This window comes from Haliaeetus albicilla, chromosome 24, assembly GCF_947461875.1.
Source record: "Haliaeetus albicilla chromosome 24, bHalAlb1.1, whole genome shotgun sequence".
Taxonomy (NCBI): domain Eukaryota; kingdom Metazoa; phylum Chordata; class Aves; order Accipitriformes; family Accipitridae; genus Haliaeetus; species Haliaeetus albicilla.
This window is the reverse complement of record NC_091506.1, coordinates 19,328,140-19,355,420: the sequence shown is the minus strand read 5'-3', so window position 1 is coordinate 19,355,420 and position 27,281 is coordinate 19,328,140. Positions and strand designations below refer to the sequence as shown.

The 27,281-nt window shown below is 45.6% G+C and overlaps 1 protein-coding gene across 13 annotated transcripts in view; it reads right to left on the bottom strand.

The window, feature by feature from the left end:
• Positions 1-27,250, bottom strand: part of HEMK1 (HemK methyltransferase family member 1) — a 33,950-nt gene extending 6,700 nt beyond the window's left edge. The window contains exons 1-8 of one of the 13 annotated variants that reach the window (XM_069769572.1): positions 26,965-27,188; positions 26,133-26,225; positions 24,366-24,812; positions 23,796-23,887; positions 21,122-21,215; positions 6,558-6,710; positions 4,451-4,515; positions 173-222 (exon numbers count right to left, since the gene is read on the bottom strand). In XM_069769572.1, the coding sequence (XP_069625673.1) occupies positions 173-222; positions 4,451-4,515; positions 6,558-6,710; positions 21,122-21,215; positions 23,796-23,887; positions 24,366-24,656 (745 nt within the window). In that variant the 5' untranslated portion in view covers positions 24,657-24,812; positions 26,133-26,225; positions 26,965-27,188. The other 12 variants (XM_069769574.1, XM_069769576.1, XM_069769571.1 and 9 more) reach the window with 12 other exon arrangements.
• Positions 27,251-27,281: the final 31 nt, after the last annotated feature.

Here is a 27,281-nt window from a genome sequence, read left to right as displayed (position 1 = left end):
AAGGGAAAAGCTTCACTGGTACACTTCTTACTGACCTTTTTCTCTATTAACTTCAACACCCTCCTGATGCCTACATCCCAAAGGGGTCCCTTGGCTGTCTCTCATGCCTGCCTCCCCCATCAAAGTAAAAAGGAAGAAAGGCAAAGGGGATCATAACAGTGAGAAGAGTTACTGTATGAAACATCATGGTGGAAGATGTGGATCCTCTCCTGGAGCTGCAGCCTGTAGAATTCCAGATGCAAAAACAGAAAGATTAGGAGGCATGTTTGTGTGGATTGATGAACAGCACATTCTATAAACAGATCATTAAATACCACATCTCTTATCTAATACACGTACATCCTATGCCACTGACTGCAGCTGGATTCCTCTCAAACTGCAAGGGAAGTTTAGGATCTGCTCTTTGCCTGAGGAAAAACATTCAAAGCAAGGAGCACGCTCTGCACCCATGGTGATTCCAGGGTGCAGCTCCTGTGCACCCAAAACTTGTATGTATCACCCCTTGCCATACATGCAGCAGTACTCCCCTACCCTGCTGCATATTAACTGCATCTCCAAGGCCTCCCCCAGGTAAGCTCACCATCCCTGAAAACAAAACAAAACAAAAAAACCCCGAAAACAAAACAAAACAAACCCCCAAAAACAAAACAAAACAAAAAAACCCCCCAAAAAACAAAACAAAACAACCCCCAAAAAACAAAACAAAACAAAAACCCAAAAACAAACTCCACAACAACAACAACAAACCAACCAAAAAACCACACAGCAACCCCCCTCCCCCCCCCCAAAAAACAGAACAAACCCACCTGCTTCAAATATGTAGACTTGCTATTGTAAGAATATTTGCCATATTCTTTCTCAAGTCTCCTTGGTAATCATGGAATCATTTAGGTTGGAAAAGACCTTCAAGATCATCAAGACCAACCATCAACCATGCCCACTAAACCATGTTCTGAGTGCCTTGTCTATGTGCTTTTTGAATACCTCCAGGGATGGTGACTCCACCACTTCCCTGGGCAGCCTGTCCCAATGCCTGACAACCCTTTTCAGTAAAGAAATTGTTCCTAATATCCAGTCTAAACCTCCCCTGCCCCAACTTGAGGCCATTTCCTCTCGTCCTATCACGAGTTACTTGATAAGAGACCAGTACCCATCTCATTACAACCCCCTTTCAGGTAGTTGTAGAGAGCGATAAGGTCTCCCCAGCCTCCTTTTCTCCAGACTAAACAGCCCCAGTTTCCTCAGGGGCTCCTCATAAGACTTGTGCTCCAGGCCCCTCACCAACTTGGTTGCCCTTCTCTGAACATGCTCCAGCACCTCAATGTCTTTCCTGCAGTGAGGGGCCCAAAACTGAACACAGGACTCGAGGTGCGGCCTCACCAGTGCCGAGTACAGGGGAACAATCACCTCCCTGCTCCTGCTGGCCACGCTATTTCTGATAGAGGCCAGGATGCCGTTGGCATTCTTGGCCACCTGGGCACACTGCTGGCTCATATTCTAGATCTTAACAGCGTTCTGGCATCTGAGTGTATTTTCTAGGCATCTTTGAATCTCATCTCACATGCCAATGTTAAGGTGATGAGATGTTACTGCACACTACCGGGAGGCCAGCACGTGCAGTGCAGCAGAACTCCTGTGCCAGACACAGCTAGGAAAAGGGACTCCTTTTAGGGACAGCTGATGCACAGACTGTACAGTATAATGTATTTAAAATACACACTAGGATCTCTCAGATACTAACTTCTAACTCATGACCTTTCTTGCCCTGACATCTCTGTGCATATTAATTGGGAAACACATGTTATGGTCAGTGCCTTTCATCTGCAGCCAGATGTCCCCTGGGTGCTCACAGCAGCAGAACCCCTGAAGGCACTTAGAAGACATAAATACCTCTCCTTTACCTGTGACAAGTGAGCAAGGAAGCATGCTGGCTTGCTATTTTTAAGAAACAGATCTGTAAAAGCCTTGGTATTTCTTAGGAAGAAATCTTGGCAAAGATTCTGATCTCTCTGACTCACTACACTAATCCAAGGTAGAACAACAGCCTTGAGACTGCCAGACTGCCACTGCATGGTGCTTATGGTGCTCTAGTCTGTCACAAGCTGGCATGATCCATCCCTAGCTTCCAGCCTGATACAGAATATGCTCCCTTCCAGGGGAAAATAGTTGAGACAGTGAGCCCCTTAAATCTTAGGAATTTTGAGTAAAGCTCCCTTGATGCTCCCAGGACAGGAAAGAGACACCAGTCTAAAAGTAGCCTTGGTGCTTGGTGGCAACCTGACACTACAGGAGAGGCCACAGAAACAAAGAGTGGGGAACAGCAAGGAAGGAACAGAACTTCTAATTCCTCAGCTACATGGTCCATCCATCAAAACACCTCTCTTTTCTCACCAGTTCTCCCTCTGGCTTTTGTGAAGACATTTGAGCAATGTCAGAGGAAGCACTTTGCAAAGTCAGAAAGACAAGGTTGGTTGAGATCTGCTGTTGGAGAAAGACTCGAAGCCTCCCACAGGAGATGCCATTTCCCGAACCAGCAACAGCACATGGTGGCAGAGAGTCTGCACTGTCCCCTAACTCCTGTCCTCCAGTGCAGTCAATGTCTAGAAAAATTAAAACAGCCCAGCTCTTCCCAGCATGTTCCCTCCTCTCACCACAGCGGCAGAGTCTTCCTCCCAGCTCTTCAGTGTAACACCTCAGGGCTACCCAATGGGGTTCATAGAGCATGCTGTGACAAAGGCCTTATACCCAAGTCCTATTTGCCTTTGCTGAGGGCCAATGGTACTGCCCTGTCAGCAAACATAGGCAGCAAGAAAGGGAGGGATTCCTGCATCTGTCTGCAGTGTGCCCAGATGGGCCATCTAGCACTGGGATTGATTTAGTGAGAGCAAGGCTCACCTAAGCATCTAGAAAACACAGCTGTGATAAAGGAGCTCTGAAAAGAAGGCAGGAACCAGGCTGGCTTCAGTCAAGCAGTAACACAGCTTATCCTACTGGCTTCTCTCCCAAGAGCTACAGGGCACCATGCCATGGACAAGATCACAAGGATGCAACGAAAATATCCATGGAGAAACATGAGGTTCTCTGGCATGGCATTTTCACTCCCTCATCCACTCTTGAGCCAACAAGCAATGTTAATAAGAAAGATGATTTTTCCCAGATGCCAGAGCAATAATCTACCAAGGAGGCAAAGATTTGGCCAGCTTTTATTTTATCTGTGAAAAATTGCAACAGAACTTGGTTTGACACTGACACATCAGAAGGAAATCTCTGTTCCCCATTCTTTATAACTGGACTAGGAAGCAAAGGGTAATAGTGAGGTGACAAATTTGGGAAGTGCTTGTTTCTACACATCACTTCAGACTCACATAAGAGCTGGGACTGGGTTGCAAGAAGTGCAGAGATGCAGCTCAGTGCAGCCATAAACAGAAGTAGCCTGTCTCTGTAGCCCTAGTGCTGGCAGCAGCTTGGGGGAAAAAAGTGTATGTGGGCCCTGTGGACAGAAATGTCAGTTAATGAGCACCACTTAATACTCACAGCTGTACTAGACTCCGTAAGAGGAAGCAATAGGAATCCTTTCTGAGACTGCTTTAATTAATGCCTAGGGCCCAGCAATTACTAAGGATATGAATACGTACTAGAGCTCTGTACCTTTTTACAATGTCTACAGAGACTGGGATCCTGGACTCAAAAACATCCTGAGATTCTAGCTCTGGGGCTCTCTATGTTAGTGACAGTTCAGAATAACCTGAGTTAAGGAAGAACCAGCTGAGGAAGCAGAGCCACTAGGAAGGACAAGGTCAACCTGATACAGATCTGTCCTGACTTCAGGCACAAGATGTTCGATTCAGCAGCACTGAACATCCAGCTGCAGCACAGGTGTCATCCAAACAGCACGAGACCCAGCAGCACTATTCTCGCCAAACCCAAGACTGCAAGGAGTATGCTGAGGGATACCACACCAGCACATCAGAGTAAAAGTGCTATTTGAGTGTGCAAGCTTATATCTAGAGGAGCAATGACAGAAACAAGCATGGCAATAATGATATAAGGAGCCAGAGAGAGAAAGGTTCAGGCTATACTTGTCCTTAACCTCCTAAGTGACATATACATTCTTACTACCTGCTGCCTTGAGTTTCCCAAGTTCACAGAAAGGAATAAGAGTAGTTACCATGAAAACACTTTGAAAAGCCCTTGGAAGACAGACAGCATGTAAGTACTATTGCTTTACTTAGGCTGCTGTCTTTGCAAAGCACATTCACAAGTCAAAGAAAAAAATACTCTGGTAAATAATAAGCATTTTTCTTCTAATTCTTACACACTTTAGGAGCTCAACCAACTAAACATTCTCTGGTTTGCAGTGGTGATAAACATGAACCATGTGTCCAAATATTGAAGATACTTGGTCTTTCTCAAACAATTTACAAAAAATGGGTAATATGTGGGCTTGTACCTTTGTGCATTCTCCCTGGTGAGATCCACAGCAGCCTCCTCTTTATCTATGGCTATCACCCGGCTCTGGGACAGAAAAAAACAAACCCACCAAACAAGTATTAAAACATTAAGGTTCCTGAGCAGACATGCTCTGCCAAAAAGGACATGCAAGATAAAAACTGACAATTGACTGTTCACTCTCTACTCTTAAAAGGAATAGCTCATGAAGAATGCATCTCAGGGCACTGATGGGATCATGAGTGACGGAAGGCACTCTGCAACACTGCCAGCAGGAGACCAAAATAGACAGGCTTCTGACCAAACCAACTCAGCTGACAACAATGAAGTCACACTGACTTACATCACCTGATATGTTCATAGCTCCTAGTAGTGAGGCTCAACACTCTGGCTAGTCTGGGGCAGACACAGGTTAAAGGAAGATCATGTCTTAGGCTTTTCCTCTCTAATATGGACAGAATCCCTCCCAGCATTAACACAACCACTTGCACAGAGGTTCTGGCATTTTCCATCTGTTATGCAGATACCTTTTGCCTAGTTACTCCGCTGCTGTCCTTACACCACATTCACTGCCTGTATTGACTGCACATACTTGACTGTGTGTCAAGTATTTGAGAGTCCTCCAGCATAACATTAAGATAGGACTACACATTTAGAGATTTGCTTCACCTTCCATTCCACCTTGGGAAAAATGCAGGCAAAGGCCTGACCTGTTTTTGCTTTGCTTAATGTTTTTTTAAACACAGATGTTGGTAAGTATTTACATAGAGAAAGCATGCTTAAAGAAACTACTTTGCATTTGGAGATGATGGTGTGATTGGCCATCGTTCCTAGGGGGATTAATTTCACAGCCTCAGACTAGCACCCACACACATGAAGCTGACCCTTAAGGTGGAAGACACTGCTGAGTCCATAAGTGAAAAGTTGCTGTTGTTTTCTCACACCCTAGTGCCAAATTCTGCCTGAAACACTAAAGAGGTCACACAGAGTGTAAACTCCACTTAGCTGTCAGTGTGGCTACCACTAACTCCAATCAGTCAAGGCTCCTTACTTCTCTGGGGACAGCCATTTGTGTTGACCAGCTGGGAAAGAAGTTATCAGTTACAAGGACAGACTGACACAGCTCTTTAACTTAACAGGCAAGGAAAACAGCATGAAGTACAGCTCAGGAAATCAGAGTAATTATACTTTGAAGTCATGAAGCTCAAGTATTAACCTTATCAGGTCACTGGGAGGAGGAACACAGGCATCAACCTCTAATTCTTACACATCAAGTCTTATACTTCTACAAGAGGAGGGGCTGGCCACAGCAATTCTCATTAACAAGAAGGAACTGGCTGGTCTGCAATTCTGAGGAAAGGGGAATATTTTTCCCTTAGCCACACACAATGAGATCTTGGATTAATTTCTCTCTCTGTTTACCAACAGTATCTCAGTAAGCATGTTACATGCCACAACAATCAGGGGCAAGAAGGGCTTTGGTCACCCAGATATCAGTCCCCTTCCTGCTCTTTTCACTCTGTTCAAAAGGTGTGGGTTGTTATTAGGGAACAAAGGACTGCAAAAAAGTGGTTTGGCAGTTGTGGCAGTGTGACATATGCTTGTCATACTGATCCCAAGTACTGACACTTCTGTGGTAATTCCTTCCCTGTATTCATTTAGTCTCCAGTCTCCTAGAGATGAGATCCTTTGATTCACAGCAAGGTAATTTTCAGAGATGACTGCCCCATAAATTTGACTAACATAGTGTGTGCCCATGCCTCAGTCCCTCTTGCCCACAGCCCGGGATATTAGCTTAAACCAACACCCACCAGTGCTTCAATCTAAGGTGATTAATAGCGCGATAGCTGAAGAATGAGCACATTTGCTTCTTTCACTCTGACTAGGTCTCCACTACTCCTGCAGACAGACAGCTGGGGAGAGCAATTCCTAAATATCCCTCTTCTACCTAGCATTGAACTTATAGGGCCTGGATGTCAGAGACCTTAGCTGCTAAAGTCCCATCAAAGCAAAGAAGTTTGTCTGTGAAGTCTCAGTGAAGACTAGTAGCGTGGGATTGTCCTGTAACACAGGCATCTATTGTACCATGAGCATTGAAAAAAGCTCACCTGTGGCAGTTTGCACAACAGACTCAGAGCAACTGCTCCAGAGCCACAGCCAATCTCCAGGATCACAGGATGAGGGATAGGAACTGGGAAGCAGAGGCCTGAATTCTTCTCACGTTTCCGAGATTCTTCCTCCACAATTAAAGAGACGAGATCCTAATGAAAAAAAAAAACAAACCAACCAAACAAAATAATTTCTAAGGGAACTGTTTTGACTTACGCCTTTGTGGTCTGAGGACTGGAGTTTAAATTTCTTGACTCTGTAGCCCAGTGAAATGTATTTTTGTTGCTAATTTTTAAAACACAGATGGCAGCAATGGAACTGACATGCCAGAATTCACTTCAGCTCCATCTCCTCAGGGTGCTTTGATTAGTAACCAAATCCTCAGGATACAATTTACCACAGATCCTCTGAAATCTTCTAGCACTGTTGGGAAAAACAATAACCAAACTGCTGGAGCACATTATCTTCTGCAGCATAATTTTATTTACTCCAAAATTTCAGCTTTCAGAATTTGTAAGCTTCAAAATTTAAGATGCCTACACTATCTCAGTATGGTATGTAATCTGGAGGCAGAGGTACAGCTCCTAATAGCATCTAAACCAATAATCCAACCTGCAGATGAAAATCAAAGGCAAGGAATTACTAAATGATCCAAATGAGCAGTTCCCTGCATGGATTTCAGATTGTGGACTCCTCCTACATTTTGTTGGTATAAAGTCACATGGAAAAGATTTTCATCCGTCCTCCTGGATCCATATGTGTCTCTACAATCACTGCCTCCTACCTCCCATCTATCTCCTCTTTTTTAAACCCCTTTGCAATTTCATGTAAAATCCAACACAGCAGGAGAGGTCTCAAAGATACACAGTTCTAACATTTGTGAAAAGGAGTGACTAGCTACTGGAGAAAGCACACAGGTGCCTCCCTCAGACTGCAGCATGAACATCCCTTGTCATTCACTGGAGAAAACTGTAAGACAGAAACCTTATAAACACCTTGAGTGCATCAGCAGCTTGAGCAGGTGCTCACAACTTCCTGCAATCCTTGTGCTTTCATGGTGCAACAGTTCAGAAACAAGGCCTTACTGCCCAAGGCACTCCCATGATGGCTAGGTTATTTCACTTGAGAGGTCTGCTCCTGGATCTCTCCTGTAAATCCAGAAAGCTTAACAAAATTTACAAAGAATAACTGACTTAATATTGCCAACAGGTAAAAATGAAAGACATTACCAGGACAACTACTGGCCTTCCATTTTTGCAAGGAATCTTGCACGTTCTTGACATAAGCAGTAATATTTAAAAGCAACATGTTCTGGCAGACAGGTCAGCTTCTCAGTAAAGCAATGGCCTTTTTCAGGAGCCAGTGCAGTGTAACAGATGCCTTGTGCAAAGCTGTAGTTTTTATGAAGGTATTTGTTGCTGTTGGTCACCCTTCATGCTAGGCCAATTTGCATCTGCAGTAAGTAGGGAGGCAGGATGCAAACAGGTATAAAAAAAAAATGAAGTGTTAGGGTAGATAAGCTTCAACAAAACATACCTGACAGCAGAACACCTGAGACAGAGGCTGTTTTGTCAGACAGTATTTTCTAAGATTTCCCACAAGATGTGAACTGCTTTTAAACATATTAAAGTACTGTGCCCATGCAAGCACACCCCCAGTGCTCAGAGAACAGAAGTGAAGCTTGCACTACTTCACAGTCCGGGATGGAGAAACAGGCATATTTCAACATTGACCAGGCCTTGCAAAGCCAGGCAGCTTCAAACAGCTCCATTTTAATAGAACCCTTTGCCTGTTGATTCCTCCTGCTGAAAGAGCCCGAAAGCATAAGTAAAAAGCAATGATTTGGTTTATTTGAACATGTAAACACTCGATATTTCTTCTAGTAACATTATGACTTCTTCAGATCAGCTTTTCTGAGCCTTTGCCATTTCCAACTCAGCTGTGTTAGGCTTTGCTGCTTTTCCAGTAGCCTGGCTCTGCCAGCACTAGCCTTTTGGGAGCCACTGGCTCCTTGACCTTCTTTAGGCTCCTTTTCACAGCCACAGCCTTTTGGGGCCTTCACGGGTTTTTTAGCAACAAGCACCTTCAACAGTTTTCATTGTTTTCTCTCAAATCCTCCCCAGTTGTTGAGCTGGAAAGAGCCAGAGGTGCCCGTGCCTCTGCTCACCAGATACTCAATGACAACAGCCTTCGTGCTTCTCCAGGCTGTGCCCTCTGCCTTCCACAGCTTTCAGTGCTCCTCAGCGATGAGCTCTGTTGTACTCCTACTCAAAAGCCCAAGAGGGAATGAGAAGCAGCCCACAGGCTGGAGGGCACTATTCTGAGAGGCCTCTCTCAGAGGTGTGTCTTCACTGCGAAGTTAAGTCTGGTGAGTGATACCTAAGCTAGCCTCAGGTATGAGGAGCCACACTGCAATGCCCTACCCTGGTTACCATGTCATTATTGGCACTGCACTCATAAGGGAGTTCTGCTAACAGCCTCCAAAATCACATATTCCTTGTTGCCGCTCTGGGATTCCTTTCCTAGACAATTATGGAGGAAAACATTCTTACAGGCTCCCAACAAGTCTATGGGAAACCATTAGACAACTACCAGCACTCAGACGACAATAGGGAAAAATAAATACCTTATCTACCCACTTTTGTACAAAAATGGCTTTTGCCTTTCAGCTAACAGCTCCAGATGAATCAGTTTGAAAACACTTCAGCAACGGAGACAGCAAGATATTGTAACTGCAGCTGGTTTGGGGAAGCAGGTGCTGATGATTCCAAGACCACAGAAGAAGAGCCACCTAAAAAATTCTGCTCAGCCATTAAATCACTCTTTAAAATACCAGCCATTTCTAGTCACTTACAAATATTTCCAGGAAATCTCTACAGTAACTCAGAAGAACCATCTGCCTCCAGGGCTGATCACAGAGTAGCACAAGTTACTGATTACAAACGTCCAAATGTAACTTTCACACAGCAGAACTATTGTCAGCATTTATTAACTTTCTTAAGGCTTATCATTAGTAATTTCAACCTTGGAGTTTTTAATGGAACTTCTACTTTACACATTCCACGGTGAAAGTATTTTTAGAGTGCTTGCCAAAGCTCCTATTTAAATATGACTGATTTCAGTTTTCATCACATGTGTATTAAAAAAGGGATGTTGGTATTACTTCGGCTTTGTATCCTACTTCCTGACTCCCTTGCCTTATTGTCTTGGTTATTTCATATACTTCTTACTGAGGCAAAGGCTAGTTCTTGCATTATACATGCTTATCATAATAGTTCAAAATTAAAAGATATTAAAAATAATGTGACAACATAAAGAAACTACATCCTTTTCCAGACATTAGTATCTCACTACAATCAAAAAGTTCAATAACTATGAAAATAAATTCTTTTATGAAATAAATTCAATTGGCAAGCAAAACAGAAGGTGTATTCTAACTGGCAAATTATGAAAAAAATTACTAGTACAGATTATTCGATGTTGAATTAAATTAGAGTATCTGCATTAACTGGCTGTGGTATCACGGTCGTCTTCACTCAGAGCTTTCACGTGAAAACCACATTTCCCCAACATCTGCAAAAGAATCAGGAAAACCCAGCAACCATGACAGACAGCATGCCCAGTTAGCCCACTGCCCTTGTCACTAGGTTTCCTTTTCAGAAATCATGAATGATTAAGTTATCCCAAATTGTTTTGAAACCGTATTCTTCAGATACTTCTTAGCATTTTAGCAAGCCATCCAGCCAAAATCTGTGCTCTCCAAGCACACCATCATCTCCAAGATGTCACCACTAGAAACTGATAAATTACAGCACTTTGCAGAACATAGCAGAACCACTTTCAAATCTCATCTTGGGAGATTAGGTATTTCTGGCCATGCATTACAGTATTCATACAAAGACTACAAAATACGATTCAAGACAAACATTCCCTACCTCTGTACAAGAATCTGACTAGAGCCACAGCTGGGGAAGAGCAACAAAGAGGCAGAAGGTGCTAAAAAGAGATGCCAGTCCCAGACACAGAGTAACTGAGACAACAGCAGATAGCCAAAGACTGTGGTCTTTATTGTGTAGGATACCCCATATCTTCTCAGACTGAACAGATTCAGAGTGCAAACATCTGCTAATGTAATGCCACCATTGCTAAAAGCCATCTTAACTGTCAGTTTAATCACCAGCTCTAAAGGTTGAGAGATGAAATTATAAAAATTCCACTGGGAGAAAACACTTTGGCAGCCTAGGTAGTTAACCTTTGGAATATGTTAGGTAAATTCTCCACAACCTAGCACACTAAACTGAAATGGCAGGCTGTTTAAAGGGGCTTATTTTCACTCACATCATTTACAGGATTCAATACATCAGAGAAAGAAATGTCCTTCACTACAGAAAAATGCTACTTTGGATAAAACAAAGATTTGACAATCAGCGGGTCTTTATAGTGTCTAAAAACAGGAAAATGAGTTGGCTTGCTCAGGTGCCTTGTCCCTGCAACATGCTAAGCGCTTCAGTACCTTTAACACATTTATCCTCACAGGTCCCATGTTCCAGATGAGCAACTGTAAAACAGTGACCATCCCAAGGAGGACTACGGCAGAGCAGAGCATTGAACCCAATGCTCCAGAAGCCTCATCCGCATCTTTCCAATGACACCACTTTACATCATGGCAACAAACTCCGGTTAGGAACAGGCAGGACTACAGCTGTGTGAGGGCAACTGCCCTCCTGCAGAAAAGCAGAAGGCACAAAGATCAGAACCAAATTCCCACATCACCTAAACAGTGTTTGGCTGCTCTTGAATCATCTTTTTGTTTTTACCGTTGTAGATAAAAACTGTAAATATATAAAAAATAATCCAAAGCGCCGCATTGAGGACCAAGTCAAATCATAAATTCGGGAAGTATCTTGAGACACGTGACCCCACATTTACCCATAGCATGCTAACCAATGGATAGGATGAATGCTCAACTGTGGAGTTACTAAAATTCAAGTAATTGCTTACAGTATGCGTCATTATTGTTAGTAACAACACAGCCTACACTAAAATCCTGCTAACCAGTGCTACAGGTACTGGCAGAACTACTTTTATCCTGGAGCCTGGTGTACACATACGTGGGTATAAGTGTGATATTTGTGTCAAGAGTGAGGAAGTGGAACATTTTTAAGATCTTTTCTCCCCTAGTATGTGCAAGAAGCTCCTTCCCCCAGCAAAAGCCACTTTTGTTGGAAGGAGTGGAGGGACTGAACAGCAAACAGACAAAACCAGAGAGAAACTAAAATCCTCTCTCTGCTTTTGCTAGCAGTGCCATGAAGGTGGAAGGGAAGGAGGGCCCTGGACACGGCTTCAGCAGCCCCCACGACTCAGAGCCGCCGACATCTGCTTGCAGGGGCAGACTGCACATTTCATTCAATAGATGGGTATACAGAAGTGTTCAAATAGCAAAGAGGAAGAGCTAGAAGTCACTCACTGGAAAACTGAGCTCAGTAGCCACCACTGTCCCTTGGAGCAAATCTTATATATGGCTAAAACTGGCCTACAGCTGTCCTCTCCCCTGCAGCTTGCAGGATTGCCATGCGCCTTTCCAGGGCACACCAGCAATGCCAGTGTGCTCCAGGGCCTTTTTGTCATCTGTTACAGGCAAATAGTTCGACAGTCAGGGCAATAGGCTAGGCTTAGGAATGGGGCCAGCTCACAGCTCTGCAGAGTTACTAGTGTGACTAAATCCCAATCTCTCTGCATGTTGCAAACTCCTCTTGCACAGCAATAATCAATGAACTTCCCTTTCTCCCTCATTTGACAGGATTTTGTGCAAATAAATATTCAAGAGGATGTCAAGAGCACCAGCCACCTCTGAAACCTGTGCATTCGTAAGTGTGGTAAGCTAGGTGCAAAGCAAAGTATCTGGAAGGGTTTTTACACTGCACTGGGCTAGAGGTGATGCAGGCATCAAGTGACAGGTTTTCAGGTACCTAAATTCTGCTGCTTAGCACAAAATGGAGTGGGGAGAAGGTGGCAGTATCTAGACCCTCTATGTCTTTGCCAGAAGTGAATTTAAAAATCTACAGGGGAAAAATGCAGGACATCCTTGAGAGGGAGAAGGCTATCTGGTCCTCGCTAGCAAAGGAAGAGCTTGTGAGGACTAGAAGAGACCTATTACCTGCAGTTCCATATATAGAGGACGCAAATATTTGCTTCTCATGCTACTTTATTTCCAGCACTCAGATTCTCAAGCTTTTGTCTCTTAGCCAAGCCACTTATAGCCTGCTTTCACCTTGCGATTCCAGGAAGTCTTGCTTCACTGCCAGATTCGCCCTAAGTTCACGCTATCATTTATTTGCTCCCCCCCCCCCCATCTTCTCTGTTGAGTGAAACAAACGCAAAACTTTGTGAACACCTCCAGCTTCCCATGAGCCTCTGCCTCACCCTTCCACCCACAACTCCTGTTCCCCAACCTCCCCCCCCAGCACACACTCATGTTCTGACAGGTTCTTGGTATTACCTCCCCCTCCCTGTAGCCAGGTCTCTAGTTCACTGTATTTCTTGGAACTGCAGCTGCACAAAGAAAGTGCGAGGGCAGTGTCTGCCAGCACCCAAACCACAAGCTCCACAGCTGCACAGCTCCAACCAGCAGACAGCGCAAGGTCAGGCAGCTTTCAGCACCAAGACAGTAGGGAGGAAACAGCAGAGATTCTCGCTGCTCGACGGTGGCTACAGAGCTGTGCGGAAGTCCAGAGTTGAGGCAATCATGTGCTACAGTCCAACAACAGTGAATGACCCATCTGATGTTTCTGTGATTAAAAGTACAAGGTTAAGAAAAACAAGAGAAAGGGAAGAATGGGAAAGGCAAGGGTGGAGGTCACAAATTTACACTGCATTCCCTAGAAGCACCCTTTTTTCCGTGCCCCACATGCTCTGCAGAAAGCAGGGGAGACAAGATTCCAGGGCTATGAGTCAGGGTGGCAAGAGGCTCTAACTTCCCAGGCTAGCAAACAGGATGAGGAAAGCAAGAGACACATGAAAACCTGGGTAACCTCTGTGCTCTTGCACGCTTCCTGGGAATGTTTTACTTATTTGTATGCTTTCCAGAAACTTCTGTTCTCAGAATCCAGGACTTTCCATAGAGCCTGATCTGATACTAACCAAATCACCCCTCCCCTCCTGTTTGTCCACTTGGCTGCCAATCAGCACATGACAAAACACCAGGAAGCCAAGCTCAAAACCTAACTCCATGGCAATGGTCCTAGAAGATCACTGCCACGTAACCTCCTTCCAAAACGAAGCCACCAAGCTAGCCCAGTGCTTAGAGGGCAGGCAGGCTATGGCATTTTTGTCCTGGGCTCTTCTGCCTGGCACTGCAGTAGGAAAGAGAAAATGTTGCACAAAGCCCATGAAACTCCCTCTAGACATGTACAAAAAGCAAACCACCAGAATAATCCCAGAAGGAGCCACTGATCCTGAAAGAAAAGCTGGCTTTATGCAGAAGCAATGGACAGGTAAAGGCACACCTAATACTGAGGAAGGAGTTTGGCTTCTCTGTCGCACAACAGAAGCAGCTCCTGATGCGTCAGGGCACATGCCAAGCGCTGTTTCATCTGTTGGAGGAGAGGCTGCGACAGCACCCAGAAATGACTTCATCAAAAAGCAGCAACCTTTGCAACCCGTATGTGTTAGTGCACAACAGAAGTTACCACAGTTGTCATGTCTAAACTTAGCCATGGCCAAGAGGGGCAAGAAGAGTGGATCAAAGTCACTGTAAAATGGCCATACCTCAGGTCTCCAGCACAAACCTCTATCTAGGCACGTTTCTCCAGAAGCAAGGTATTTTCTTTCTCTGCACATACTGGTATTGACCACTGCCAGATACAGCATCTGGACAGATGCACTGGTCCAGCTCGCTAATCCCTAGCTCCGAAATTCCAGTTACTTGGATGTCTGAAAGAAGCTGGTGGTTAGGGAATGGATTCCCCCCCCCCGTTCATGTGGGAATCCCCTCGAGTCCCATCCCTCCTGTTAAAGCCATTCTGTAGTTAGTTTTTCTCCAGTTCTAGTCCTAAATTCTGCTCTAACTGCTGCTGAGCTAAGCTACTCAGCTGAAACTCATACAAAGAGAGACCCTCTTTCAATTGGAAAAGGAAGATTAAAATGCTAAAGACTTCACAGAGTTCTTTTAGGGCCAAAAAAAAATAAAGGCATTAACAACACGGAGATCTGTGAGAACATATTAGGAAAGTCTATGTAAGTTAACCTGGGGAACAGGTTTGTGCATGACTTAAAAGGACAGCTGTTGCTTTCCCTGCCTTCAGTGCAAATTTTAGCTTTAAATTTACATTTTTGAGTCTGTCCTGGAAATCACCAACTTTGAAGTAACCCTCTGCACTAGCAGAGCCTTTTTTTTTTTTTCTTGCATAGGAAGCCAGGAGAAACTAGTGCCATAGTTCATCTTGGCCAGTTAGCCAGGAATAACCCTGTTTCTTCCTCTGTTTCCTTTTGAACAAGAAGAAATCTGTCCTAGGAAGACATCCTGTCCTGATTTTAAAGTGGCCAGCAATAGACTCCTGCTAAGCTGTTTCAGTAATTAATTACACTCTCTGTTAAAGATGTGCACCTTTTCTTCTGGCCTACATTTATAGTACTTGTTATACACTTGTCTATGAAACCAAAGAGACTTCTGTTATCAAATTTCTGCTCCCTGTGCCAGGTAATTAACCCCTAAGCTTGTCTTTGATGAGCTAAACAGTCTTTCACAACAAGGCATATTTTTCCAGCTGTTAATCCACCTACTGGTTCTTCTCCAAACCTAGTTTTCCATTTCTTTCTCAACCAGTCAGTAACATAACTGGACATTTTTGCAACTATTCCACTATTGTAGTACACAGATTATTTAATCCTGCTACTTGTATTTGGCAATCCCCTGTTAACACATGCAAGGATCACATCAGCCTGCTGGGCAGCTCACTGAAAATGGGTGCTTGTGGTCAGAATATCCATGAGCCCCAAATCTTTCTCCAAGCTCTCCTGGCAGCAGAAGCCCCTCAGCCACAAGGCACAGGCTGCATTATTTGTCTCTGCATATATGATCCTATTAAACACTTGTGCCTAGCTCAAAGAGCAATTCCAATTGCTCTGCAGCAATAACAGGATCCCTTCATAATTCCCATTCCTCAGCCTCTGTGCCACAGCCCACTTTCAGAAAATACTGTTCTCCTCCAAAATACTGATAAACTATTGCCTATCATCTGGGCAAAATCTGATCTACGTGAAGCCACAACAGTAACGCTCCAACTTTAGCACATTAGTTTACAGATACATTTTGACAGATAGCAGTTAAATTTTGATCTATTAAATAATGCCCTATTGCACTTATGTTCAATATACCTTATAGAAGTCTATATATATTTCAAGAAGGGACCTTAAGCTATGTACAAGATAGGGCACCATTATCCTTTTCATTTCCCAAATTGGGAAGCCAGTGACACAAAAAGGAGAAGCAGCCTTCCCTTTGAAGAGACAACGGGTCAGAAGCAAAACCATGAAAAAAAAGCCAATCTCCTGACTCCTGATCAATGGCTGTACTCACAAGACAGTGTGACCTTCTGACCTTTCCAACAACTAACCATCTGTGGCAATGAAATTAGGGAAATGAAAGTCCATCCTGCATCAAAAGCTTCGCTGTAGCACTGATTAAAACAGAAAATGTGTAAACTGCTTTAACATAAAGCACTGGAGAAAGACCCCACCTCGCAATCTGTATATTTGCATATACATGTCAGGAAGCAAAAATCCTCCCTTCTCTGTGCGCTTGACCTTCTTAAAAGGTCAATGATTATGTTTAGCTAAAAATAAGGTTAAACTTCATGAAAGGTTTCTCTGCGCAAATCTTTGCCTAAAATGCTTTTGCAGAGCACCCCAGCACAAAGACTGCCATTCAGCTGACAGATGCAAGTAAACAGCAATGGTTTCGGTGTACTGAGCATGTTATCATGGGAAAGAAACAATCTATCTTGGGAAACAAGATAAAAGCTTAAAAATCATAAGTGGAAAAAGAATTGATTAGACAGCGACAGGACTAAAAATTACAAATGCTATAGAGAGCATGAATGGTTTATGTGTTACACAGCAAGAAGTAAGGGCTTTCCTGTTAAACAAGCAGGCAGCACCAGAAGCAAAGAAAATACTTTTCCCACTTACAATACAAAATTAGAAAGATTTGCTGTCAGATGATGTCATGGAGGCTAGACACAGACAGACTCAAAAGAGGATTAAACAAATTAATGGAGGACAGATCCATTAGTGATTATGAAGCAGGACGACCCCAAATCCAGCTTTGGCTAAGAACAGTCCTTAACTGCTGACTGTCAGAAGAAGGGCGGGATCCTCCCATACCTATCTTTTCCCTTGTAATTTTTCCCCCACCATCTGCTATGAGCCCCGATTAGACAGAGTACATTGAACTAGACAGACCCATATAGTCTGACCCACTAAGTCTTTTTTCTTGCTCTCACAGGAGATTGCAGCCGCAATCTTTTTTGCATGACTACTAAAAAATGTTCAGCATGGCACAGACTTGTAATTTCTTTCCCTAAGATGTCTCCCAGGCTAAACACACATCCTCACCCTACAGTGTCGCCCCCTTACAGGACAATGGACTGTTCTCATGACACAGCCATCATGACAAAGCTTACAGAAAATAATTATGTAGGGCCTGAGCTCATGCCAAGATCACAACAGGTCAAGGAGGTGTCACCAGGGGACTCCTGGGTGGCCTGAGGGTCAGAGGGGATGGAGGGACTGTGACAATCCTCCCAAACAGAACTGAAGCTCTCCTCTCAGCAGCTTTCCTCCAGCAAAACCAAAACTCAGTGACCAAGAAAATTAGTCTACCCACACAGTAGTTGCAAGGGATAAGAGATGGCCATTTTTGTTCCCACTGAACAAATAAGCCTTCACTTGCTTTACAACACAGCATCTGAGAGGAGGGGATCAGAAACACCAGAAATCCTATAGTAATTAATAGGAAATAACACCATCAGGAACTCCGCCAGCCTAAGCCTGGAGTGCCCTCTAGGGGTAAAAGACTGGTGAGCCACATACCAACTGCTCGAGTTGTAGAAGGCCTTGCTTTGGGAAAAGGACTTTCTTCTCCATTAATACAGTGACTAAGCAATGTTGGGACAGGGATTCCTTGACATTACAATAATAATTGCATAACAAAGATAATTCAGGAGACTGAGAACACCCCTGAACTTTGGCCCAAACACCTCCCCATTGCAGAAGCCTGGGTCTGGTGATCCCACAAGGCAGGACGCTGAGTTCTGCAACCCCTTGCAAACCCACTCAGTGCTTGCAGCAGTGAGTCCAAAGCTTTGCTCACAGAGGGCCAGGTAACTGGAGGAAGGTGAGACTGAGGACTGCTTAACAAAACTCTCCTCCAACAGTATGCCTGCGCTCACAGAAGTATCTATCAGCCCTGCAGGCCAAGAACTTACGACTGAATGCAATCAGCTTTGTTATCCCACTCTCAGAGCTTAAACAGGACCTGCTAGTTTCCTAATTTTAGCTGCCTGTCCCCTCCCCACCCGGATTCCCACAGAACAGAAGAATGAAGCCACATGTGCTGAAAAAATATTCCCAGAGGGAGCAAACGGGAGAGGGCTCAGCTAGCAGAGAGAACAAAATAGACTACAAAGGGGCAAATTTCACACAGGGCAAAATTAAGCAGACGACTGAGCTTCTCTTTTTGCATGTGTCTCTCTGTCCCCAGGACTGAAACAATGCTGGTGGTTTATGTCCTACTGTGTTCACCTTCATGCCATTACCAACACGTCTGGGAGCAAGAGTCATAACCCTTCTGTTGTAACCATAGAACAAAATGTGTGTGATAAACATGACTCCTCTTCTTTTCAGTCTTTGAATCAACAAGCAGGAGCATTTGCAGAAGCTACATAAATATAATCAGAAAGCAAATTTTGCAGCTGCTTGTATATCTGCACTAATAAGTCAGTTTATGGAGTCACATTTACTCAACCAAGGACAAGACTTGCCATGTGGCTTGTGTATGCAGTCACAGATAAGCAACTTGAACCTGGGATATCAATGCTGATAATGAACTGCTTCCTAAAGAACAAGGATTATTTACAGGTATTATTTGGTGAAAAGTTCCAGCACCATTTGTTTTATCAATGCTGCAGACAAATCCTGAACAGAAAGAGAGCAACAGATGCAACTAATTTCCACCACTACAGTTTTTAAGTCCAATGAAGTCTGGAAAAATTACTCTGATGAAGCAAAACATAGGCAAACCCCAACCCAAACACACCACACAAAACCCGGAGTCAGAGATGACCAACCATCTGGATACCAACTCACTTTGTGCAACAGGTTACACACAGTACACGATTCCTGGAAGCAGCACATGCCTCAAGTAATGTCCTGCCAGGTGCTGCTAAATAGCTGGGTCTTTTCCCCATGCTCTTCCTGTCCAAGTAACCTCCCCAGCACCAGATCACAAGAAAAATCTCAGTTGCCAACAGAGCTCCATTCCTGAGCTATCATCATAAACTCCTGGCTTTCCATAAGAAATGCGTTAAAAATGTGCCTTCATAGTAAGTACCGTGACACGTCAAATAAAGTTTTCCCAGAAAGACAAGGTTTGGGTTAAGCTGTTTATGCTACAGATTTGCACCAGGGTATGTTAAGCAGTTTCAAACACGGCATGTTACACAGCACTGCATTTCAGTTTGGGCCAGCGGAGATGCTTTTACCAAAATCACGCATGTGGGCACAATTAACAACGTTCTCAGGCATTAGCCACCCTGGCTTCCACTCCACACAATAGGCCTTTGTTTGAAGCCTGGCACAGCATGGAGAGAATTAGAGCACAGCACCAGAGGAAGCCTTGCCAGCAGATGTTTTGACTGGCAGAACATGCAAGTTCTCCCTGGTTTTAATGCTCACGTTGCATCGCATCCATAAATTAATGGGGAGTTAGAGGTTGGAAATACTCTCTTGAATCAACTGGAGCAGAAATACTGTTGACAATAAAAAAAGCTAACCATTGCTGGGCTCCAACTGGCAAAACTATTCCTTAGAGTCCTATCTCCAAACTTAATTGCCAGAGTGATCAAACCCAGACACAACAGAGAGCTCACACCTTGTCTGGACACAAGTGTCACCACTATGATTTAGGGCCCAGCAGGCTCTCAAGGAGATGTTGCTGATGCCCCACATCAAATTAAGAGTCTTGTTCTGAATATTCTTCTACAGGCTGTGATGAGAAGATGTCTAAGTGGTAGTTGTGCTGACTCCCGCTAAAATATCTGCAACCCTCTCATGGATTTCCGTAGCACCCTCTTCTTCAAAGGGCACAACAGAAGCACAGGCTGTCTTTGCCTTACAACTTTTGTGAAATAAAAGGTGTCAGATGAAGGATTCTGCAGACTGCATCCTCTCTTTACTGAGCTGCTGCTTTCTTCATACATTCCCAATACTATCCCTTCCCCAGAAAAAGCTAAGGTGGTCTTCCCATCTCCAAAGCCCACTCGGTCCTTGGCACCTCTTCTGACACTGTCAGTAGGGGACATTCTGTCTGAATGATCCTCTTCATTCTTTTTACAGCATGGGCCCTTACTTATAGAGACCTGAGCAGAGGGCTGCCAGCACATTACAACAGTCATCAACCAGCAGGCAAACGACTGAAGAAATTACCATTAGACTGAAACAGGTTTAAGCTTCTTGGACTCCTAAATGGACAAGCCATGGAGGCCACTTAATCTCCAAAAGTTAACACAGGCTCCAGAAGAATACGAATTCTCAGAAGAAAAACCAAAACAAAACAAAAGAAACAAACAAAAAGAACCAACCCAAAACCAAAAAAACCCCCCCTCACAAAACCTTAAACCTCCTGAGGACTAGCAAACAGAAAGACTTCCTTGCTAGGATGGTCTATGAGCTGAAAACTAGGCTACTGTCAGGGAAAGTGTCACCACGTAGTTAGTTCTTAGGCTTTTCCCTAGCAGCAGGAACACCGGGGAAAATGGAGTTTTAACTTGATCATGTATGGCTGTCCTTTACATCCTTACAACTGACACTCATGTTTAATTCCCAGGTCAAAACTTAGCCTTCAGTTTCCAGTGTTTGTCCAGAAACCGCTGTGGAGCCATTAGACAGGTGGTAGCTACCATTTCCTACCAGCCTGCACTGTTCTAGTCTGCACATGGACAAACAGGCTCTCTGGAGTCCATTACCATTTTCCAATAGCAGCATTCCAGTAACAGCTTTAAGGAAAAAAAGCCAAGTCCTTCCATCAATGGAGATGGATCTCTGTGTAATTAAGTGATACGCTAGCTTGCAACATCTCTTGCTCTGAGCCAGGAGGCAAAGTTCACCAGCACCAGTTCCAGATCACAAGCTTAGAATCCCCCCCTGTTCTAAAAGAAGTGATCTGACCTTCTCATCACTACAACCTCATGATATACAGGGCATCTTCATAGCAATGCTGTGATTGTATTGTATGATGTAATTCACAGATTCAAGCCCGCCCCCGCCACGTTCTCCACATTCATACCTCTGTTTCAGGCCGAGGAATAAATACTGGTGGTTTCATCTTCAGAGTCAGGTTCTGAAAGTCCCACTCACCCAGCACATATTGCACCGGCATTCTGTGGCAGGCAAAAGCAAGTGTGAACACTTTAAAACTACACTCTGTAACACAAAAAAGCACTCAATACCATGCTTACCTCATTACTAACCAGATAACCCTTCTGAGGGCATGCACCTAGACACCCCCAAGGCTCTCAACTGCATATGCAATGTGCATATGCGCTCTAAGGGAGCTGTGGGAGCTCCATTCCCACAAAAGAGTTTGTTATCAAGCACTGGATGTGAGGAACTACTGGCCAGTCAGCCTCACCTCTATACTGGGGAAAGTGATGGAACAAATAGTTCTAGAGATTGTTTCCAAATATACTAAATACAGGAAGGTGACTGGGAGTAGTCAGCATGGATTTACAAAGGGGAAATCATTCCTGACCGACCTGATAGCCACCCATGACACAATGACTAGCTCAGTGCATGAGAAGAGAGTAATCAATGCTGTTTATCTTGACTTTCCTAAGGGTTCTAATACTGTCTCCCATAACATCCTCATATACAAGCTGACAAAGTATGCACTAAATAAATGAGGTAGACTGAAAATTGACTGAACCGGCAGGCTCAGAGGGCTGTGCTCAGTGGCACGAAGTCCAGCTGAAGGCTGACCACTAGCGGAGTACCCCTGGGGTCAAGAGTGGGGCCAATATAGCATAACTTCTTCACTAATGATCTGGATGAAGGGACAGAGAGCACCCTTGGCATGCCTGCAGATGACAGAAAATTGGGAGGACTGGTTAATTGACCAGATGCGTGTACTACTTTTCAGAGGGACCACAGGAGGCTGGAGGAATGGGCTGACGGGAACTTCAAGAAATTCACCAAAAAGCAATGTGAAGTCCTATAAACTGGGGACGAATAAACCCATGCACCAGTACTGGCTGGGGGCCAACCAGCTGGACAGCAGGCTTGCAGAAAAGGCCCTGAGGAACGGGTGGACAAGTTGACCATGAGCTAGCAATGTGCCCTTGCAGCAAAGGCAGCCAGTGGCTTCCTGAACTGCATTAGGCAGAGCATTTGCCAGAAGGTCGAGGGAGATGATCATTCCCCTCTATTCAGCACTGGTGGGAAACATCTGGAGTGCTGGGCTCCCGGTACAGTAGAGACATGGATGTACTAGAATAAAGTCCAACAAATGGCCATTAAGATGATTAAGGGATTGGAGCATCTGACATACAAGGAGAGAGACTGAGAGCTGGGACAGTTTAGCCCTGAGAAAGGAAGGCTCAGGCTGGCAGGGGCAGGGGAGAGGAATCTCATCAATAACCATATGTATCTGGTAAGATGGAGTGAAGAACAGGGAGCCTGACTCTTTTCAGTGGTAGCCAGTGAAAAGACAGGCAAAGGGCACAGACTGAAACACAGAAAATTCCATTTAAACCTAAGAACCACCCCCCTTTTTTCTTTTTTTTAAACACTGTGAGTGTGGTCAAACACTGGAACAGGCTGTCAGAAAGTTTATATAGTATCTATCTTTGGATGTATTAAAAACCAAACTGGGCATAGCTCTGAGCAACTTGCTCTAGTTGATCCTGCTTTCAGCAGGAGGGGTGGACTAGATTTCCACAAGTCCCCATCAACGTCCATGATTCCATGATTTATGAATTTTGAGGCCATGTTTTCAGCTGCTGTGAGGCACCATACCTCACTTCTTCATGTAGAATAGCATATATTTCTTGCAACCTTAACAGCACTTAAGACAGAGCAACTCACAAGTCAGACAGCTCTGGGAATTTTGCATTTCTGCTCTTAACACAAGACTCAAGAGCAGCAGGAAAACTTCAGGGAAGATACTCAGATCCTACAAAGAGTAATCACTGTTAACACACTGACTCCCTGAGAAACCTTCACATCCTATTCTGCATAAGTTGTGGCAGAATTAATCTGCACAGCAAAATAAGTATCCACATCATAACCACACTCACATAAACAAGCAGGAGGATGCTACCTCCAAACATACTCCTAAGCATCTCCCAACCCTTCTAAATGATCCAAGTTCCAGAATATTTCCTCTCCCCACACGCTACTCCCCAGGCCCAGCCTGATTGCAGGTAACTCCTTCATACCAAACCCATTTAACTTTTGTGCTAAAAGAACCGCTCACACAGAGCAAACAAATGGAGGCCAAATGAAGACCAAAGCTGCAGCAGCCATGAATACCTCTAAACACCAGGGAAATCCCTCTGCAGGCAAAGCCAAGAAAGGAAAGCACAGTAACACCACAGACCAGTATAGGACTGGCAGCTGAAGAGAGTGCTGAATCAGACAGAGGGGGCCAAGGCTAAATTTTCTAAGCACAGAAGGGCTTAATGAAAATGTATCCAACTTAGAGTCGGTATTGCCAGTTTCCAGCTCCTCTGCAACATCCCTTAAACCCTCTTTGCTCCCAGACAAGACAGACAGGTGATTTACTACCTGACAACAACAGCAAATGCCCATCACTTGAGTCACCATGGGAGACCTACACAGCACTGTTACTTGACATGTCAGCTGCTAATGGTCTTCTGCCTTCTCTCTGCTACCATTCTTCTGGCTGCATTAAGACTGAAGGAAAACCCTCCAAAGGAATGACTGTAAGAGAATGCTCCTACCTTTCTAGTCGCTTGTTGCTCAGCTGCTGGATTTGCTCCTGCTGCACTGCTGTAAGCGGAGCGTGGAGGCTTTTGGAGTTCAAGCTCTGAAACTGAACACAAGGTAACTTTAAAACTTGCCCACTTGTGCCATATGGATGTCCTCTGCACCCTCCCAAGGGTATCCTCCAGGGAGACCCAGCATGCTGACAAACACATATGCCTGGGACTGTTGGAAACCACAAATGGTTAGGAGAACCTATCTGCATGTTTAAAAACAAACCTGTACAAATGTTCTTCTACTTTTCGGGGCTCAGAAGAATAAATAAAATTAAGAATCATTCCACCAAGCAAGTCAGGGTACAGTACGGGTGTATATGTCCTGGGTTACATTTCAGTCTCTGCAAAAGAAGGCATTTAAGAGACCCCAAGCATTCTACTGGCATTAATAAACTATGCCTCACCCTCTCCACCATCTAAGGAAAAGTTGTTCTACTTCCTATAAGTGAGATAAAAAGAAAGGTAGGGGATTCAATCAAAACGACTAAGTGAGAGGCACACAGAGACCTTTTTCTCCTCCTATTACTTAACTGTTTTTGCTCCCAGGACAAATGACACGATACATTCACTGGACTCTCGCGCTTCAGGGATCCCATTTGTCTCAAACACTTTCTGCCAGTAGTTGACCACATCGGTGGCAGTCACGAGCCCAGGTCTTGCACTGCAGCTCTGCCTCAGAGATGACCACTTCGGACTGACGATAGGACTTTTACTTTGACTCAACCCCCCCGGCATGCACTTAAGTGAGAGACCGAACAATCTCCTGAGCGGTGGGTGGATGAGGCATCTCATTGTTGTGAAATCAGTTCCTGGCTTCCACATGTGTTCCTTGTTGCCATCAGCTGATCTAATCAGTGCTGAGACTCACAGGACACTTGGTGCTACCACAAGCCACTGTGGCTAAGCACCAGCTGACCCCAGTCAGTGGATTCTCCTCAGGGCAGCACAAAAACAGCACCAGTTTGCAGCTCTTCTGGTCTACAAAAGGAGGCAAAAGTACAGCCTGAATCCCTTGGGCTAGCAAATCATAGGTTCCCCTCTGAGAGAGTGCAGACTGCTTGCCCTAATCCCAGCCCACAGATACAAAAACAATTACTCACACCCTAAGAGTAACAAAGGATTACCCCGAGAAAAGACTCAGGTGACAGCTAACCAGCTCTGCCACTGCAATCCATTTCTTTGCAGAGCTGCCCATTTTCACAGGCCAGAGCTACTAAGAGGCCAGTCCATACCCACGGCAGGGCAGAATCGAGCGTGCCTACACGCAGGCACAGCACTCCTGCCTGTCCTCAGTCCCAGAAAGCCACAGGCACACCAACCTTCAGCTCCAGCCCTTGGCTCTCCACCCCATGGGTGGGTCACCCTGGTTCCCTGTAGGAAGACCTTCAGTCTCCCCTAGATTCCTTCTTTTATTCCTCTCTCTGTTCATAAACCACAAGTCCTAGGTTAGCAGGTGCGCTCACAGAAGACTTTGACTCCATGGGTCAAGGGTCTTCTACACTGTCACCATCCCCAGAGAGCAGGCAAAGAGCTGCAGAGCCAGGGCTGAGCTGCTAAGAGCAGAGGAAGGAGAAAAGCTCACAAGGTGCAACTAAAGGGAAGAGAAACACTTGAAAGATGCAAAGGCCAGAAAAGGCAAACCCTGCCAGAGGAAAGTCAGTCTCTTAAAGGAGAGAACAGGCAGAGCCAGACAGAAAGGGAAGAAAAACAAACAAGATGACTGCAGGAGACAAAGGAGACGAAACTTTACAAAACAGCTGCTGCATTTCACACGTGGAACTGTGTTTTAGTGGAGACAAACAGAACAACAATCCCACTTTCCTGCTGTGATCCATCAGAAATGAGGGCCTCCCTCCCTTCTGACTCGCAGTCCCTGGAGCCACTGTGGGTTTCCCCGGGTGCCCATTCCCATTCCTCTGTTGACGGCTGTTTTTCATGTCTCAGAGAGGCCCAAACCTCCCCTCCCCCAATTCCTCCAGAAAACCACCGCACAAACAACTAAATACCTCTCCCGGGCAGCCGGCAGCACCCAGGGTGCTGCTGCAGGGAGACGTGGGGAGGCTGGGTCAGCTCCCACCTGGGGAGATGCTGGCAACTGAACCCCTGCAGCAGCCCTGGACCCTGCTGCATGGGCCACCTGCACAGGCAGCAGTGTGGGGCCTGCCCTGCCCCTGCTGCACAGTGAAACTGTGGGAAGAGTCAGGTGTCCACTGCCCTCCTTTGCAAAATCAAACCCAACAGAGCCCACGGAAGCCACAGAAGGACTACCCTGTAGCAAAGATCTCAAGATCGGCTTACCTGCTACTTCCTGGCAAAGGGGTGGGTGCTCTAAGAGCCCAAGGATCCCCTTCTTACCATCTTCATTACCAGGAGCAGAGAGATAAGCAGCCCCTACGAAAATTTAGCTTTATGTTATGCATAAGCTACAGTCTTTACCTGAGCAGCTCCCCACTCCAAGGCCCTGTTTTGGGGATACTGCCACAAGAGGAATACTAAAGGAATAAAACATTAACCATTAGTGCTGTTAGGAAGGCAGATAAGACTTTAATTGGCCATGGCTGGAACAATGCCGCCACTACTGTCACTATTAATAAAGGAGACCAGCTACTGATGCAAGGTCCTTGCCAAGAACAGTCCCTGTCTGCTACTTCTTGGTGCAAATACCTGTTTGCACACAGGTAAGGAACAGATATTTTTTTTTTCTCCTGTAGTTCTGTGGTTTGGTCCATTCAGCTCCCTGCTCCCCACTCACTGTAGTCCAACACGTACACCCGTGGCCGTAGAAAGGCAGGGCCTGTCCCACTCTCGGCCCCTGCCCTACACCCCAGAGGCTCGGGCAGGAGCCGGGGCTTGCGCCATACAAGTCGAACGTGTCTGCTGCCGGGTCAGTGGTCACCTGAACCGGCCCCCGCACAGCCCCGCTGGCCGTACCGGGGGAGGGCGTACAAGTCCCCGTTTGCCAGCCAGGGAGCTGCCCCCCCCGCCTCATTTCAGCGACCGGGCGGCTCGCCGCTGGTAAACGGGCCCCACAGAACACGGTCGCGACGGGAGCCCGGCTTTCCGTCCGGCTGTCCCTGCACACGCCATGCCCTGACCAACGCCAGGCCCGCCCGGCCCGGGGACCCTTTACCTGGGCGGCGGCGGGCCCCGGCGGCCCCTCAGAGGCGAGGCAGCGCGCCCGCACAGAGACGCCTCACCTCAGGGCGGCCGCCACTGGCGGGGCTGGAGGCGCAGCCGACTCCCGCGGGGACCGGGGCCGTGGGCGGCCGCCTCCCGCCCCGCAGCCTGACGATGGGGGGTGGTGGTTTGGAGAAGGGGTGTGAGGAGAACCGCCGCACGGCCGAGACGCTCCCGCCGCTCACCGAGCGTCGCCGGCCCGCCGCCGCCGCCACGCGCCTGAGTGACAGGCGCGCTGGCCAACCTCGAGCCGAGCCCTGCGGGTGCCGG